The sequence below is a fragment of the Phasianus colchicus genome, chromosome 3, assembly GCF_987193195.1.
Source record: "Phasianus colchicus chromosome 3, bPhaCol1.hap1.1, whole genome shotgun sequence".
Lineage (NCBI taxonomy): Eukaryota > Metazoa > Chordata > Aves > Galliformes > Phasianidae > Phasianus > Phasianus colchicus.
In genome coordinates, this window is record NC_143438.1 from 37,049,688 (window position 1) to 37,067,024 (window position 17,337).

Sequence of the window (17,337 nt, forward strand, 5' to 3'; positions counted from 1 at the left end):
ATCCAGGAAATTCTATGGCTGAACCTAAAAGTAAAATATAACAAACCTATATGAACGCCTGCTTTGATCTTCACTGTCCTCAAGAAAATGAGGCCTTTGGGTATGCAATTCAAGATCTTCTTGTGATGATTGATCTTGTATCAAGCGAGTAGTCTAGAAATCAAAGCCTCAAGTAAATTTCAACAACAAAATACTACTACAAAGCCATGCAAGTAGGCAAAGAAAATTAAAGCATTTACAGAAGTAAACATAACAAAGCCAGAGATCTATTCTTTCACAAATTCATGACAAGAAATTGAGTGTAATACAATACCTTCGCTCTTTCATAGGGAGAAGCAGAAAAATGCACATCTACTGAATTGGAATAAACTGTCAAAGTGCACTTAAACCTCCTTACAAGTCTAGAAAAAAAGGTCTCACATTTTGCTAAATTTTACGGTGTTTGAAGGATTAAATTTAACCCTAAAGTAGACTTATTAAGCAGAAGACCTACACTGAGCAGCAAAATACCCATTTGTACTGACAGTCTTCAGTACTTTCTGGAAAAGTTTTTCCTCTGACAAACAACTACAGAGAAACCCTCCAGAACAACATGTTGTAATATTTGAAGAAAACTTCAGGGACTGAACTTACTCCAACTTTTTCAGATCCAAAAACCCACCTCACTTCCTTGACTGGATTTTGTCTTTTACCAAAAAGCATAAAAGAGCTTTAATTCACGCAGTTCAGTATGGTAAAGACAGTTCCCATTACTAGATATGGCCTTCATGCTATCTGCTGTTAATAAAATGCAAAATTTAAACTGCAAAGTTTTTTTAAGCAACTGATCTGCTTTACAAACTTAACCATATGAGAACCATGAAAGAACAATGTACTATGTAACCTCAGTGAATGAGGACTTTTATATTTGTAATGTTTTTATTACTTGATCATACCTTTAATAATTTAGGAATTAGGAAATAACACAATGCAATAATGCAAGATATTTTATAACACTAAGTCACATGAGAAGACTCATAGGGGTTCCTTAGTTTCAGATTTATGATTTTACTTCATGGCATTATATCTTTTTAAAAGTCTTGAGCAAAGTGTACAATTCTTAATGAAACAAGAACTAATTACATGCCACACTCCTTTTTCCCAGCTGTTGAACAAAATCAACCTAGGAAAGATTGTGAAACTTTCCTGATTTCCCAGTTCACATAATCATTTATGAAGAACTCACAAGACAATCCTCACTGAGCCCAACACAGTGGATTCTGCCATCTAGCAGTACTTACTACATTAATAGCGTCTGTACTAGGAACTTGAAGAAGAGATGGTGGGTGGTAACTTGTTGAAAGAGCCTGAGATTCAAGTGTGCTTGAATCCTGCAGCTGCTGTACAGCTGGAAACTGAGTCTGTTGATTGTAGCTCTCATTAACTGCAAACCCTGCCAGAAATATAAAATCACAAGACCAGAAAATACACTGAATTGAACTCTGTATAACACCACATTTCTTGAAGACTACCTTCAAAACAGATAAAAGTAGTATTACCACACAGTAATACTCATTTTATATTCTTCACTGCCCAGTGGCAAAATACACAACTGTTTTTGGCATAATTGTGTAATTGGGTTACTTACCTTTAGCTGGAATTCTATTGGACAATCTCCTCCACAGAAAAACACTGTTTGAAGTTTCTTCAGGGTGCCACAATTACCTTAGAGCCATTGAAATTTTGAATTTCTTGTATGTAAGCATGCATGTGTCAAACAGGTTGACCCATCTCCCTTTATCCACGTTGGTACCACGCTCCCTTAACTACACTGGAAGCCGATCACAAGGATGCAAAGCTCAGTGGGGAGGATGGCGGGTGAGTGGAGGAGATGACCCAATAGGAGAACTCCAGTTTCTGATAAAGTAACCCCACTGTCTCCTACTTTGGATCTCCTCCACATATTCCCACTCTTTAGATAATAGTAAAGTATGGCCTCTCAAAGGCAAACTGCAAAGTAAAAATAAACATTTTCATTCACATTTCCAGTACAAAGATCTGACATTTATTTAGTTTTGTTCTTCTAGAACATCAGATCTTTATTACCTCGTTTTCTAAATAAACGAATGAATGGATTGTACAACTCATTCAAAGCCAGGGAAATATAACTCAGGTTGCAATTTTTTATACTAATAGACATGCTCTTTTATCAGCCCTTCCAAGCCTTAATACTTTTAACATATATAAATAAACAAGTAAATGTTATGCAGGGGAAAAAAGAGAAACCACAAGTATTTATAATTAATAAGGGTAGTAATTTTATTATTTCTGTGCAGTTTGCCTTCAATGGACAAAAAGGGTGAAGGTTATGAAAACAGGGTAGAAACAAACCCATATCAGATCATCACAGCACCAGAGGCCAAAAAAGCAATGCTTAGAGAATGTTTTGAATTACAGAATATCAAACACCGGGATGTGTTAAATATAAGCAGAAATTGCCCCAAAAGATATTTTTCACAGCAAAAGAACACCTATCTATATAGAAAAGTAATCTACTTATGCGCTACTGCTTTTACCATAGAATGAAAAGCCACAAACGTAAACTAATCTTGAAAGCATCATTAGTTAGGTAGTAATTTAGAACAAAACCTAATGCTGCAACTCATGTATTAGATTCTCTCTTAGAACTACCAAGATTATAGGAAATAAAAAGTTTCTAGAGACTAAATCTTGTAGCTGAACTACACTTACTGAAATGACAAACTAAGAGTAGTATGAAGAACAGCAATGAAAAGCTTTATGGTCATTAGAGGGCCACCTGCTGTTTTCAAACAAAATGTTAGAAGCATTGTTATGGAAAAGTAGTATTCTTGCTACATTTGATAAGAATACACGCACAAAAAAGGCCTCAAGAAAGTAAGGGAAAGAAAGATGCCACTTTCATACCCTCCATACAGAAATGGACATAACTATCAAATGTAAGAAGAAACAACAATCTAAAAAAAATACGTATACTTTAATCACTATTTTTTTACTAACAAAGAAGTAAAAAAGCTATTTTCCCAATACCCATTTCAATTATTTTAATAATTGTCATTTTCCATACCAATTTTTTTTCAGAGATTAAAAAAAAATTCCCAAAGTGCTTAGGAAGCAAAGTTCTGAATTTGGAGTTATTTTGGGACAAAGTGAAGAAAGAAATACTACTTCTGAAAGTAGATCAGGGATAAATACAAACGTGATGTATAACAGGAGTAGATACACATCATTAATGTTGCTCAGCACCTAGGCTGAAAGTCAACGTCCTCTCAAAATTTGAAAGAATCTGACCACTCTGAGCATGTGGATGACAACTGCCACCACCACACTATTTTCACAGAACAATTTTAAGAAATCTGAGGAGACAGAAGTACAACTAGAGCCTTTAATTTCTGCTCTTATTTTCCATCACTACCTATCATTTCCCTCACATTTTTGCCTAACCTTTTTTTGCCAAGCAAAGAACAGAAAACAACTTTGGCACTAAAGTTAATAAACGGAGTCTCATACAACAGTCTTCTAAACTTAGAAAGACCTTTTATGTTCAGTGTAAGTAATCATTTGTAATGTTCACTTCTTCTTGGCTTTGTAACATCACCCAACCTACTCTCTTCTACACTGACAGAACTTACTGAAAATATAGAATATTCTGTAAATCAGTTTATGAGCAGAGAGGAGAATCAGAAATCAAACTGTATAATAGTTCATAGAAAATACACTGTCTTGGTTTGTACTGACAACACAAAGTCTTTGTTTTCTAAACTGACAGGTCATTCAAATTCAATTCAAAGATCACAAATGCATGTACATGCACTTGTTGATCCCTATGGAGATCAGTGACCAGCAATCAAATGTTCTGCAAGTTTGCTACTTAGGCAACTTTTAGAACCAAGAGAACACCATTCACTGTAATCCATGTGCAAACAGTTACTCAGAGCAGGAGTACCAAGTCCTAAGACTGTAAATCAAGTTCTTAAGAAAGCAGAACAGCAGTCTGGTGGCAAGGGCATATTCGCATAGGCTACAAAATAATAGTATTTGAAATTCTTGTAGTATTTCCAAAACACTCCCCCCATTACCACTAATTTAATTATTAACATTCAACCATGCTTCCAGGGAGATTTCAAAGGAAGAAAGGGTGACATAATCTATATGAAAACATGTTTGGTGACAGATGATAAAAAGATCTCTTCAGTTGTTCTCATCTCATTAAAAATGAGGATACCTGGATATGTAAGATTAGACAGAACACTGCAGTGCTTTTACTGTCCTTCAAAACTACCTAAAACAAATTCCAGATGAGATCAGAAGCATACTCAAAATATACGCACTTCTTAACTAGTCTGAACATGTCAAAAAGAAACTATCTCAACAAACCAGAAATTCTGTAGAAGTACTGCAAACAAACCTGAAAGAAAAAACAAGTTCTGAGAGGTCTACACAGACCTATGCATCAGCCATCTGTATGAAATGCACGTACTCCCCTTTTCTTTAAAATAAACAAACAATAAAAATAAAACCTACTGAAGATTTTCTAGGAACTCTGATGATGTTCTATTAATAAACACTGAGCCAAAATATTTTAACAAGAATACAGCCTAAAAATGTGAAGAAAATTAAAAAAGATGTCTAGAACTTGAATGTTCTGTCTAGCTGATAGGAAAAAGAAAGTAGGAGCATGAAGCACAGATGCAGACATAGGGAGAGGGTCGACCAATTTAACGCATGCATCCGCGCAAATGCTTACCTACCTGAAATTCAAAAATTTTGTAGGGCTCCAGGATCTTCAAGGAAACTTCAAAGAGTTGAGAATCTGTGGATGAGATTCCAAGTAGAACAGGAAACATCTTATACAAATGAGCTTCAGGAAAAAAAAAACACGTTTTGATTCTCCAGTACCAATTTTATAATTGCGCTGATGATCAGCCTATATTTCTGATGAAAGGATTGTTTTGTAGAATCTAGTACACTTTCCTTCCCTGAAAAAAGCATGAAGTATTCAACACTTACTTAAAGGAGAAGATAAACACACTAGAAACGGAAGTCTTAACTAAAATAATAAACAAGGTTTAAATAACGTTTTTTATAAATTCAAAAAAGCTGTACAAATCCAAAAGAAAAAACCCACCACCACCACACTGAAAGTAACACTGAGGGTGACAGTTTTCACATTTATTCTGTAGTCTCTTATTGCTCACTCGGACAACTGCAAAAGGTAACTAATAATAATCTATAGGTTTTTAATAGAATCTGTTTCAGTCTTGCTTAATAGAGGTGGAGTATAATCTATTTTCTCAGTTACACACAAAGTAGCATAACCTAGAGAATTGAAATCTGCAACAAATTACCCTATTTCTTCACAGCTCCACACAACTTAGCAATAGATTATATTTTTACGAAAGGCTCCATCCAATTAAAGAGGGAATGAAATGAAGAATAGAGAAGTTTAGTCAGCAGGGATATCAACTGTTGATTACCAGTTAGGTAAAGTTCTTTGCTGGAGTCAGAAACAAATAAAACTCCGTAAACTTAACACCACCACCACCCCCTCCCCCCAAACAAAAAACTAGTATCTTCATATAAGCACCAACTCAAGAGAGCCAACAGCAAAAAGCAAAGAAACAGTAATTTCTTCATTCTCTGCGAACTACATAAGCATTCCTTATGCACATTTCTGAGTATTTTATAGCTAAAACAAAGAAGTTTCCAAGTATTTATGTTCTCTTCATTTGTCACGCATGTAGCTTTACAAAAATACAAAGGAAATTGCTGTCATTAGGTGAAACTGATTTTTTACATGATTACATATTGTTCACTTTTTTTATAATGAATCTCAGCAGCTACTCAGTCAAATCTTAGACTGCTTCTGATCATCTCAGGTTCTGAACAAGTACAGCTAGAGCTTTCACAGTAATTACAGACAGAATCGTGAAAGGAATATAGAATGCCTGACTATAAATTTCATAGTTTTATGACTAAATATCAGCTCATAAAAGGAAAAGCTAATTATATTTAAGTATTCAAAATATTCTACCACATATAGCTTCAAAACAGTAATTTAAGAAAGTATTTCTGCAAGGTTTCTTATATTGCAATTACTTCAATTGTGAATGCTGTTTCAAAATGCCTTATGACAGCTATGCTGCAAAACAAAATTTATAAAGATTACTTTCAAAAGCTTTATAAAATTTTTATTTATTACCAACCTTGTGATAAGCCCTGTTGATCAAATGACTGCTGTGTTATAGATTGTTGTTCAAATTGAGTCATGTTTTCCTGTAAAGCATGCTGGGATGTCACAAATCTATCTGAAATGGGGGAGAGAAGGGAATTGGATGGAAAACAAAAATAGAAAAAAAAAAAATAAAATAAAGATGCAATTAACAGGACAATTCAGCTGTTCCTAAGAATTTTATAGTAATCCAAACTTTTCCTTGAATAAAACTAAAAAAAAAAATTAGCTGAATACATATTTAAACCTTTGATTATTGCAGGCTGTAGTAATTACTAACCAATTACACAATGAAAAACAACAAATAAAAATGAGATATGCACAAGTTTTCTGTCAGTGTTTTTTTCCTATGTATTTGGTAATTTTAGTTGATACAGATAAATAGTGCAAAGTTTAATATACACTATCTTTTTAACAGCATACCTAAACTGTATATCAAGTAGTGAGCTTTTACTCCCTTTACTGCTCTGGTTATTTTCAGATACTCACCCTCATCTTGCTCTAAAGGTTGATCAGCCAATTGTTGTTCAAGTGCTGTTTCTTCTGTGCCTCCTACTGGCTGCTGGTCTAACTCTAAAATTGCTTGCTGATCTGTTGCAACAGCTTCTGACTGCTGCAGCTCATCACTTTCAATCTCTACCTGCATCTGTGCAGAAACATGAATGCTCTGTTGATCTACTGTAGAATCATCTATTGAAGAAGACTGCTGATGTTGCTGAAGTTGCTGTGCAAGTTCATACCTGCAAGGAAAGGCAAGGAAGTCTTTTTATGGCTTAGGCGCTACTTGTCAGAATTTTTATTATACTCAATAATCTACTTCAGAGTTAATTGAACTCAGCTACCCATAAGTATCCTTTTTGATTATTAGCATTTACTGAGTAAAGTCATCTTTCAAAGTATTTTTAAGGAAGGATATTTAACTGCTAAAAGACATTGAAGGATACATACAAAAATCGTAAACGTACCTATGAGTCTTCATATGTTTTTTACAGTTTAATGAGGTTTTGAATGTTTTTTGACAATATGGACACATATATGGCCGAAGGTCATTATGGATCCCCATGTGCCGCCTGAGGCTGCCTCCAGTAGTGAAGGCCCCGTTGCATATAAGACACTTAAAAGCTTTCAGTCCAGTATGTGTTCTAATATGTGCTTTCAGAACTCCTGCTGACACAAAACCTCTTCCACACTGAGAGCACTTAAAGGGCTTTTCACCAGTATGCGACCTTTTTAAAAGAAAAGTAAAAGTTAATTTGCTTGATTCTAAGAGATATTAAGATATTAAATTTTAAAAAAGTAAAATATAGACACTATGGTAACTGCTGCATGCATGGAAGCAGCCTCAGTTAAAAAAAATCTGGATATTAAAGCTTTAATAATTTATGCGTCCTGCATACCATCAATGGCAGAGCTAGAAGCAGCGCTTTCTCGTCAGACTTGCCTGAATTAAAAAAATTTGGGTTGAAATGAATATACTCTTTGGATTAAGATATCATCATTCACATGTAATTTGCTCATTTCAGCTAAAACTGTGTCCACAGAAGTTCAGAATAAAACATTCTTTACTTGAATCATAGTAACCTTCCCCTCCTTCTATTTTCTTCTTCAGTTATTCATATATTATAGAACAGGAAGCAGTGCTTGATAACCTGACTAAATGGCAAAGGCTGTGGACTATAAAACTTTGTCACGGCTTGGAGCAATCTGATCTAACTTTGAAGCTATCCGTTCTTTTTAACACAGAGTTGGATTAGTTACTACCACTGGTTCTCCTTCAACTGTAATTCTTCTATGACTTTGTGATTTTATGATTGAAACAAACACCCACTCTATGAACTTATACAGAACTTCAATCAACAAAATGACCCCCAAAAAGCATGTTCAATTGCACTACAAACTTAAATTTTTAGATTTAATACATTTTTAAAAATGGACACAGAATAAAAAGCTGATTTCCTTCCCAAATAACAGCAGTTACATACAAAGAATATTATTTGGAGTATGCTATTAAAAACTATTACAAGAATTTGCATGTAATGCCTGCAATTTTTTTTATAAATCATTCAGTAAAAAAAGGACTTCAAGTGTCCCTTCCAACTCTGGCCATTCTGGGATTCCGTGCGATTCTGTTAATGAGCTGCACAGCAAACACAACCATGTGTACAGCCAGGATTACATGCAGACATGTTATCCCAAAATCTCCTTCAACACTACTAGAAAAATCACTTATCACTGGTTCACTCCTTAAAAGACAATAAGAACAAAAACAGGCTCTTCAAGCTTCTCTTTTTCAGAGCACATTGTAAATTTCATGCTTTTCATTAAGAATTGGTTTGTACATTTCCTTTCTTCTTTGTATTTGTTTTACCTGATATGTTGTTTAAGATGACAAGATTTTTTATAGGCTCGATGGCAATAAAAACATTTATACGGTCTGTCTGCATCATTCACAAAATTATTGTTAAAATAATTTTGGAAGAACTGGCTGTTCCTTGGAATTGGTTGGATAAGACCTGCACAAAAAACACACACACAAAAAGGAACAAATAACTGTTAAAGATATTTGCAGTTATCTAAAAAGGTAGTATTTGAAAAATAACAAACAACGGCTAGACTTTTGATACGCTAGTATATAGTAGAAATAGCACATTTTCATCACCTATTTAAAAGGTTTGCATGCATCTATTTAGCATTATACGTACTATAATGTATACTATATATATCATGTGTGCTATCTTAGTGATAATTTGTATCTATAGGTCAACCTCACTATACTGAGCCTCAGGAATATCCAACACACCAACTTTCTTGAAAGTCAACAGTTAAGAATTCACTGCCCAACAGATGCTTCACATTTAGTCAACTAGCAAATATATATATCTTGTCAAATACTTAAATAGCATTTGGTCTATTACAGTTTGTCATTACATATATATAACTTGTTATGCCCTGTACCCTGAAGTCAGTTAAAAGCATAGTTCTGGAAAACCAGTTAAGAGTTTCTGCTAATAAACATCCAACCACTGATACAAGAGTATTCTGTCTCAGACATAGACAACAGAAGCCCCTCATCCCAAATGCTGTGATAAAACATGGACAGTAGCAGAGTTCTCTCATGAACTTACCATCATTCATGCATCTGAACACAAAAGTGCTCATCACAACACCAGTACAAAAGACTAACAAACAGATTTTCAATAAAATAGCAAAAAATCCATTTATGATATTTAATAATCAGCAAACAAAAGCCTTCTATGCAAACCATTTTCAAACCGCTTCATATTCAGAATGAAAGTCCAGTGGGTTTCTGCTGACTTTCTTTCAAAGATAATTGAAAAGATAAAGAGAGGGAATGAGAGATGACAACATCAAAACCAGAATGACTTGTTCCCTCAGGTCCTATTGCTATAACCACCTGCTGCTCTGCTTCTGTAGTGAGGAAGTTGTAGCCTGACATAAGACCTCTCCTCTGCCTTCTCTTCTCTAGGCTGAACCAACCACGTGACCTCAGCTATTCCTCATACCTCTTGCTCTCCAGATTCTTCACCATCATCATAACCCCTTTTTGGACACTCTCTAATAGTTTTACATCCCTTTTACATTGTGGCACCCAAACCTGTACTCAGTGCTCAAGGTGAGACTGCACAGAGGCAGAGCAGGACAATCTCTTCCCTCACCTGGCTGGTGGTGCTGGGCCTGATGCACACCAGGGTATGGCTGACCCTTTCATATGCCAGGGGACAAGGCTGGCTCATATTCAACTTGCCATTGCCCAGAACTCCCAGATTCCTTTCCACAGAGATGATCTCCAGTCTCCTATCTCTCAATCTGTACATACAAGCAGGATTACTCCAACCCAGGTGCAGAATCTGGCATTTGCTCATTAAATTTCATAAGACTGATAAGTGTCTTACCTGGCCCGGCTCTAATCTATCAAGGTCTCTCTGTAAGACCTCTACCTTAAGGAGGCATCAGCTCCTTCTAATTTAATATCATCTGCAAACTTGGGGGTACATTTGACTCCTATGTCCAAATCATTTGTGAAAACACTAAGGAGAACTGGCCCTAAAGTGGAATCCTGGGGAACCCCACTAGCGACTGGTCACCAGCTTTCCTTAACACCATTTACAATAATCCTTCAAGCACAGCCAACTGTTTACCCATTGTATTATGTACTTGTAGACAATGCATGAGTTTTGGCTGCATGGATTTTCTTCCTGCAATGCCAAACAACATCTCTGTAGTTCTCCCACATACCTGACCTTGCTTCCAGCATCCATACATTTTCCTTTCACATCTGACTCTAGAAGAACCCTGCTTAGTCAAACCACATTTAGTTTACTTCTAGTACTTTGGGATTGTCTGCCTCCTACACTCTAAACAGATGGCTCTTAAAGCATGATCAGCATATGTGAACCCCAGTACCTTCAACAGCAGACTCCAAGGGCATCTCACTAGTTTCTTGTGCTGCCTGAACTCTGTTTTCCAGGTTTCAAAGTTTTACTGGCAGTTCTCCTACCACAAAAAATTCAACTACTGAGTGGTCACTTCATCCAATGGGATCCTCTCTCTTTACTAGCAAGAAATCCAACTGTTAGTAAAACAAACTTGCCTAGTCAGCTACCTTAGCACTGTAACAAGAAGTTTTCAAGTAACAATTACTCTTGCATACAGTAATTCTTGCGATGTAAGCAAAGGATTTTTACAGAGATAAAGACTTTATGATAAATCTACTATCAATATGGTGTTCTACCATATAAAGACAACTACACAATAGACAAAAGCACGGGTTAAAATACTGTTGAGTCAAAAACCAATGAAGAGTAAAGATTCTGCCCACTACATTGACCTCTGCTAGGTAATGTGATATATTATCTTGATTGAGATGTGAAACATCTTGTTCCAAAAAGTGGTTTTATGTAATGTAACAATTACTCTACAACAGAACTAAAATAACTATATTGATTATCTATAACACATTCAAGAATTATTCTGCCCCTTATTGAAATATTACCACTAATTCAGCTGAGGATCATAATTATACTAGATGTACTAAAATCATGTAACACTGACTCATTTAATACACGTAATTAGAATAAATGCGATGAGCTCAAGAAAAATCTAGGACATTAATTGTACATCATCTTTTCTATACCAAGGATCTAGAAATAGTTGAAGTACTCTAACTCACATAATGTAAAAATAAGAAGTATATTAATTTGTAAGGCTTATACAATTCCTGCATAAATAAAAAAGATTTTGTAATTCTGAAAGGACAGAAGAGTTCTAATGTAAGCAAACTACGAAATATCGCATTTAGTCGAAGCCTGATTTCTGATTACTTACTACAACGCACATCCTTCTCACTAAGGCCTGATTGTGTTTGCTTTATTAAACTGTGACCTCTATTTTCCATATATTCTATATTTCATGTTTACAAGCGAGCACAGGTTTACTGACTCTTTACCTAAATCAGTGATGAGTATGGGCTCCTGCAAAGGGATATCTGGTACAGGAACACTCGTCTTTCCTACTCGAACTTTTGCTGGTTTACGTTGATGTCGCATCTTTCTTAGTTCACTATGTTTAAAATGTGAAGCAATATGAGTCTTCCTGTGGCCAGATGTTCTAAACTTCTTGTCACAGTGAGGACAAGCAAAAGGCCTAACACCTGCAAGAGATTTAAAAAAAAGTTAGTTTCAAATTTTATTCCTACCTTCCCAGAAATGCAGTTTGGGGATATAGATTCTCTTTTCTCTATTTTCTGTTTTGGTTTCCATCTGGGAGTTCGTTATTAAATATGTTTTCAGAGGAGATCAATAAAGTGTAATCAACAGTAAATATAAAACTGCCAAGCTACTAACTGGTTCTAACATTTCAAGCAAGCTTATTATCAGGGAAAAAGAAGTGACAGCAGTTTTTCAAAGGTTGCCAGAAGCTATCAAAGAATTGCTTTGGTCAAATATCCTTCCAAAACAATCCGCTGACAGCTGTGAGAAAAAGACAATCAGCAAACACAAAAGCACATGAAGCACTGTAAGACAAAACACATGAATGGAGATGTAACAGTTTAAAGAAATTCGGTATCAGTCTCTGGCAATGTCAACAGTGCTAGATGGCAGTCAAATAAGCACACCAACAACAATTTTTTAAAGTGAGACTTTTTCACTACAAAATCCAGTAGCATTTTGAACAGAATATTCGGATTTGGGCACTTGCTCTTGCAATATATACTGAAGAACTTGGTAAGTTCTGGAGACAAGCAAAGCTGATACATTCAACTTCTGCCCAAGAAGAAATCTTGAATTTACAAGGCTTGAAAACATGACTGGGTACACCATGAAGAAAATCATGAATGGAAAAAAATGCACAAGAATGTACTGTTCTTCATAATAGAATAATTAAGAAATCTCAAATGAAACTACTGGGCAGAATATTTAAAGCAAGAGAAAGTCAGCATAGAGGGCAAGATGAACCCTTAACCAATTCAGCAAACCTAACGTGATTGACAGACAAAAAACAGCAAATACCCATCTCTGAGAGGTAGCCATACAGTTATATGGTGAAGCTCCACAAGCACTGAACTACATATTTTTCAATCCAAACAGTGCTTTGGATGATTGAATGAGTCTGATTTCCTAAATATTTACTTTAAAGCAATAGACAAAAGACGAGTTAACAAGTTTAAAGTAAAAAAAAAAAGTTCTACAGATGGATTCAACTTCAAAATTTCGTGGGTTAAAAGCAGACTAAGAACACAGTGGACACCAAATATACATAACCAATGAATGACACAGGAAAGTTTTGCCACAAACTCCGAACTCAGCAAGAAACTGCATTTTACAGAATACAGATGTAAACATGAAACACTTTAATTCCTGTTTACATGAGTATCACAGCTGGTTGAAAGCTTGTGTACCAACATGAATAACAAACAAGAAGTGGGAAATGACAAGACAGTTCATCAGGGCTGAAAAATTCATTTAATCTATGCAGAAGGTAGAAGCTCATCCACAGAAAAACAGATCTTGAAGCTATCGCATATGATATAAATAAAGATCATATCAGCACCCAAGTTCTAGGGTACGCAATGCAAGGCTTTTAAAGTATCTAAGTCAGCAAAACTACCACACATCTTATAGCAGAGGATAAAACAGGAAGTAAACAAATGGTCATGAGTGATATACTGAATTTATTGAAGACTGTAGAGAAAAGAATATGCAGAGTAAGATAACTAAGCAAAAATCAGAATCCAAATTCTATGAATTGATTATACACTCCACAGAATCTAATACACTCACAATATCAACATTAAAAGAAGAGCTGATTCATCAGAAAACTAAACACTAGAAAGCTAGAGAAAAAAAAAATCAAGTTCATCATAAGACGCTAGAATTTATTTACTCTACAGTAGATATCAATGGTACGATAGACACATTTGTAATTAAGCAATTAAAATTGTGTATTTTCTTTTGAGGCCTCACTCACATTATAGAAAACACAAATGCAGCTTTGAGACCTTACCTGTATGTAGACGTATATGAACTTTTAAACTCCCTGAGGTGGAAAAGCATTTCATACAAAATTGGCACTTGAAAGCTTTAATGCCAGTATGTGTTTTTATGTGTGCTGTGAGAGTACTCTTAACGGCAAATGCACGAAAACACTGGGGACACTTGAATGGCTTCTCGTGGGTATGAATGCGAATGTGACGCACTAAATCACTTGGTTTTTTAAATTCTTTAGAGCAGTACGGACAAACATGCCACCTTATTCCATTTTCTTCACGTATAGAACCTAGAAGAAAATAAAAACGTGATTGAAGGATGTTAACGTTTTTTTTTTCTGAATTCCACTGTACTGTCACTATCATACTGAGTAATCAGAAAGAATGTGAAAACATTTCACAGATGCTACTAAAAAAACACTCTGTAGGATAATTAACTTCTTTGTCAGATACATTCAATAGCAATGAGCTATAATAAGAATCAAAATCCAAGAAACTCCTGTTGAAATTCAAACATTTTTATGCTATTGAAAATGAAGGGCAAAAGAAGAAGAACAGAGCTAAAAAACGTAACTCCACAGAATAGGAAGAAACAGTTCACAGGCCACTTTGAATGTAAGCGTAATGCAATCCAATATACCAGTTAACTCAGAAATTTCACATTTAACACAAATTTATCTAGCAGTGAATGTATTAACTCCAGAATCATAGCCACACCTACAAACTACTTAAATTATTAAACACTCACTGGATATTTTATATGTGTATTTACTAATACTGAAAGCAGCATCTGGATTATATAAAAGGCAGAGCTTACAGTTCAGCAGGCAGGGCAGGATTTCACTTTAGCCCAGTAGAGCTTTGGAGAAAATAAATTTACAACTAAACCACTACTTGTAGGTTACAGACTTGCATTATAATTTTTGTCATTTTTAAAGAAATAAAATTCTTTAAAGAGTAGTTTTGAATGCTATTTAAGGCTATTTTTCCTAAAAGTTGTTTCACGACCCAAGAATCCCAAGCTCTATTACAAAGCAACAATATATCTCTGCTGCTGACAAAATGACAAAACAAGACAATGGAAGCTTCTGAATACTACCAGGTCTTCATTTTCTTTTAAATTCAAGTACACTGTTTAATATATGAGATATTCACTCATTTAAATCAGTTTATAGGCACATCACATGAACTATGTCGGCACAATTTTTTATTTTTTTTTTTAAAGTAAAAAACAAAGACTCCTGTTTGACTGTACAGCATAGACTTATTTTTGTTTGCAGTAAGGTATTTGTTATCTTTACACACACAGAATAAAACAGTTGTTATAGGCAGTGGGAAAATTTAATGCTGATTTTTATCAGTTACACAGGACAAGCTGAGGTTTTTTGGTTTTTTTTGTTTGTTTCTTTGTTTTTACTTTGAATCAACTTCCGCATCCCTTGCAAAATAAAAATGCATCATGAATGTACTTATGAAGTTACTAAGGACACAGCCAAATGATCGGCCGTCTCCAACAGGCCAGCCACTGAAGTACGACAGCCATACTTGGAACAAAGAACTTCTAGCAACCTTAAGGTCCTAGCAACTGTAACATTAAAACAGCGATGAAGCACAGTGAGAAGATATAGACTTGTACAAACAAAATAAAGTGTGGAGGCAGGATATTAACCTGTATCTACGACGACATAATCACATGAGTACTACAATCCCAAATATGGCTTTCATCAAAAGTACTATCCACAATGCCAATCTTTACTCTTCCTTTTACAGGCAGTATCAGTGGCCACTGTCTGTATGAGGCAGCAGCACTTCTACCTATGCGAGGCCTCACTGCCAAAGACAAAAGGGAGAGCTTGCAACAACTCTCTGCTCCAGGAGATGCCATGAAATCCCAATTATCCTCAAAGAACAATGGGGAAAAAGGTATGGAAAATTTGTATTTTATAGTTTTATGTCTTCTATTTTCTGTTCTATTCCAAGAACTCTAGGAAGATTTCATACTATAACTTCACTTATTGCTACTCTGTCAACTAATTAAATTCATAAATGACGTTAATCACAAATTACACAAATGTTGTATTTTAGATAAACATAGATGATTCACAATATGTTTTGAGAAATCCCTTTATGAAGTCATCAACATCCCCAGAAATACTGCAGTCCTTACTGCACAAAAGTAGCAAACAGTAGCAACATTACCAGGTAAAAATGGCGATTTTTTCTTAATAACCTTTTTTTCTTTTTTATCCAGTTTATCTGTACTGTCTTGTTCCTTATCTTGTTCTGCATTATTAGAGTCAGCCTGATGATTTGGGAGAGTCTGGACATCTGTGTTCTGATCCTGGGTCCCAGGAGTCTTAGCTTGGCTGCAGTCAGTAGAATGTGCAGAGACAGGAATTGAAGACAATCCACTGTTCTCTAAAGCTTGCTAGATGAGGGAAAATAAAATCTTCAGACTAGGAAAGAAGCATTCCCCAGTTGCACCAATTTTTCCTCAAACGACTATTCAGAACATACAATGCAAATATAATTAAAGGACTCACCTTTCAAAAAATGTGCCAGCAGTCTCTATGGAATCAAGCATTTGCCAAAAATATATAGCTAAGTCTTATACCCACTACTTAAGATAACAGTTTCCCATTAACATTCAAATTTGAAGCCCATCAGCTAGGATAGAAGCCATAATTGATATAATGAAAATGAAAGACAGCTATAATGAAAAAAGTAGTCAGCTAGGGAGACACCATCCCTAGAAGTGTTCAGGAAATATTTAGACACTGTACTGAGGGACATGGTTTAGTGGGAAATACTGGTGATAAGTGGACGATTGGACTGGATCATCTTAGAGGTCTCTTCCAACCTTGACGATTCCATGATGTGATACATTAAAAAAAGATCTGGAAAAGCTCAAAAAGCCTCTATCAACAAATCATGAATAACTGTTTTACTGAGGCAAGAGCAATGCACCCATTTTATATACATCAAAAGGAACAGGGAAAGGACAACTTCACAGATGCTACTGTGCCTGAGAAGATCCTGGATCAGAGACCTCAAGAATTCATTTCTAGAGAATGGCACAAATATTTAATCACTTGGAACAAAGCATTTTCTTTTTATTTTGTACAATGTGTTTAGTATACTAAATGTTCATGCTCAAACATTACTTTTTCTCATCTTTTCAATATAGCTATCAAGACTACAGTTGTAGCGTTGTATAGTAATTTGTGGCACCTACATACAGTTTTTCACACATTAGAGATTTAGTACAGATAACACGCTGAACCTGAACAAAACAACATAAAACATTCGGATCTTCCAAAAAAGAAATGCAAGTGGTGTTTAACAGGTTAGATAAAAAAAGATTTGCAGGATGTCAGCAATGCTAAAGGTGAATACACTCCGCCTGTTCCACCCTGTTTGCATCTTTATGCAATGGAGGCTTCAAAACAAACAGACATAGTTGAACTACTGCCCTACAGCTCTTCCACTACACAGTACTTCCTACTGCCATCATCAAGGACATATGATGGGTTAAACAAAACACAACCTAGGAAGGAATTCACACAGACAGTAAAGAATC

The 17,337-nt window shown here is 35.3% G+C and overlaps 1 protein-coding gene across 7 annotated transcripts in view; it reads right to left on the bottom strand.

The window, feature by feature from the left end:
- The window catches only part of ZNF236 (zinc finger protein 236), a 67,265-nt gene that overhangs the window by 22,563 nt on the left and 27,365 nt on the right, over window positions 1-17,337 (bottom strand). For all 7 annotated transcript variants that reach the window (XM_090137297.1, XM_090137296.1, XM_090137295.1 and 4 more), the window contains 9 exons: window positions 15,957-16,185; window positions 13,775-14,047; window positions 11,718-11,921; window positions 8,619-8,763; window positions 7,216-7,476; window positions 6,740-6,990; window positions 6,225-6,326; window positions 1,281-1,432; window positions 47-153 (listed from right to left, as the gene is read on the bottom strand). In XM_090137297.1, coding sequence (XP_089993423.1) covers window positions 47-153; window positions 1,281-1,432; window positions 6,225-6,326; window positions 6,740-6,990; window positions 7,216-7,476; window positions 8,619-8,763; window positions 11,718-11,921; window positions 13,775-14,047; window positions 15,957-16,185 — 1,724 coding nt within the window. The remainder of the gene's footprint in view (window positions 1-46; window positions 154-1,280; window positions 1,433-6,224; window positions 6,327-6,739; window positions 6,991-7,215; window positions 7,477-8,618; window positions 8,764-11,717; window positions 11,922-13,774; window positions 14,048-15,956; window positions 16,186-17,337) is intronic.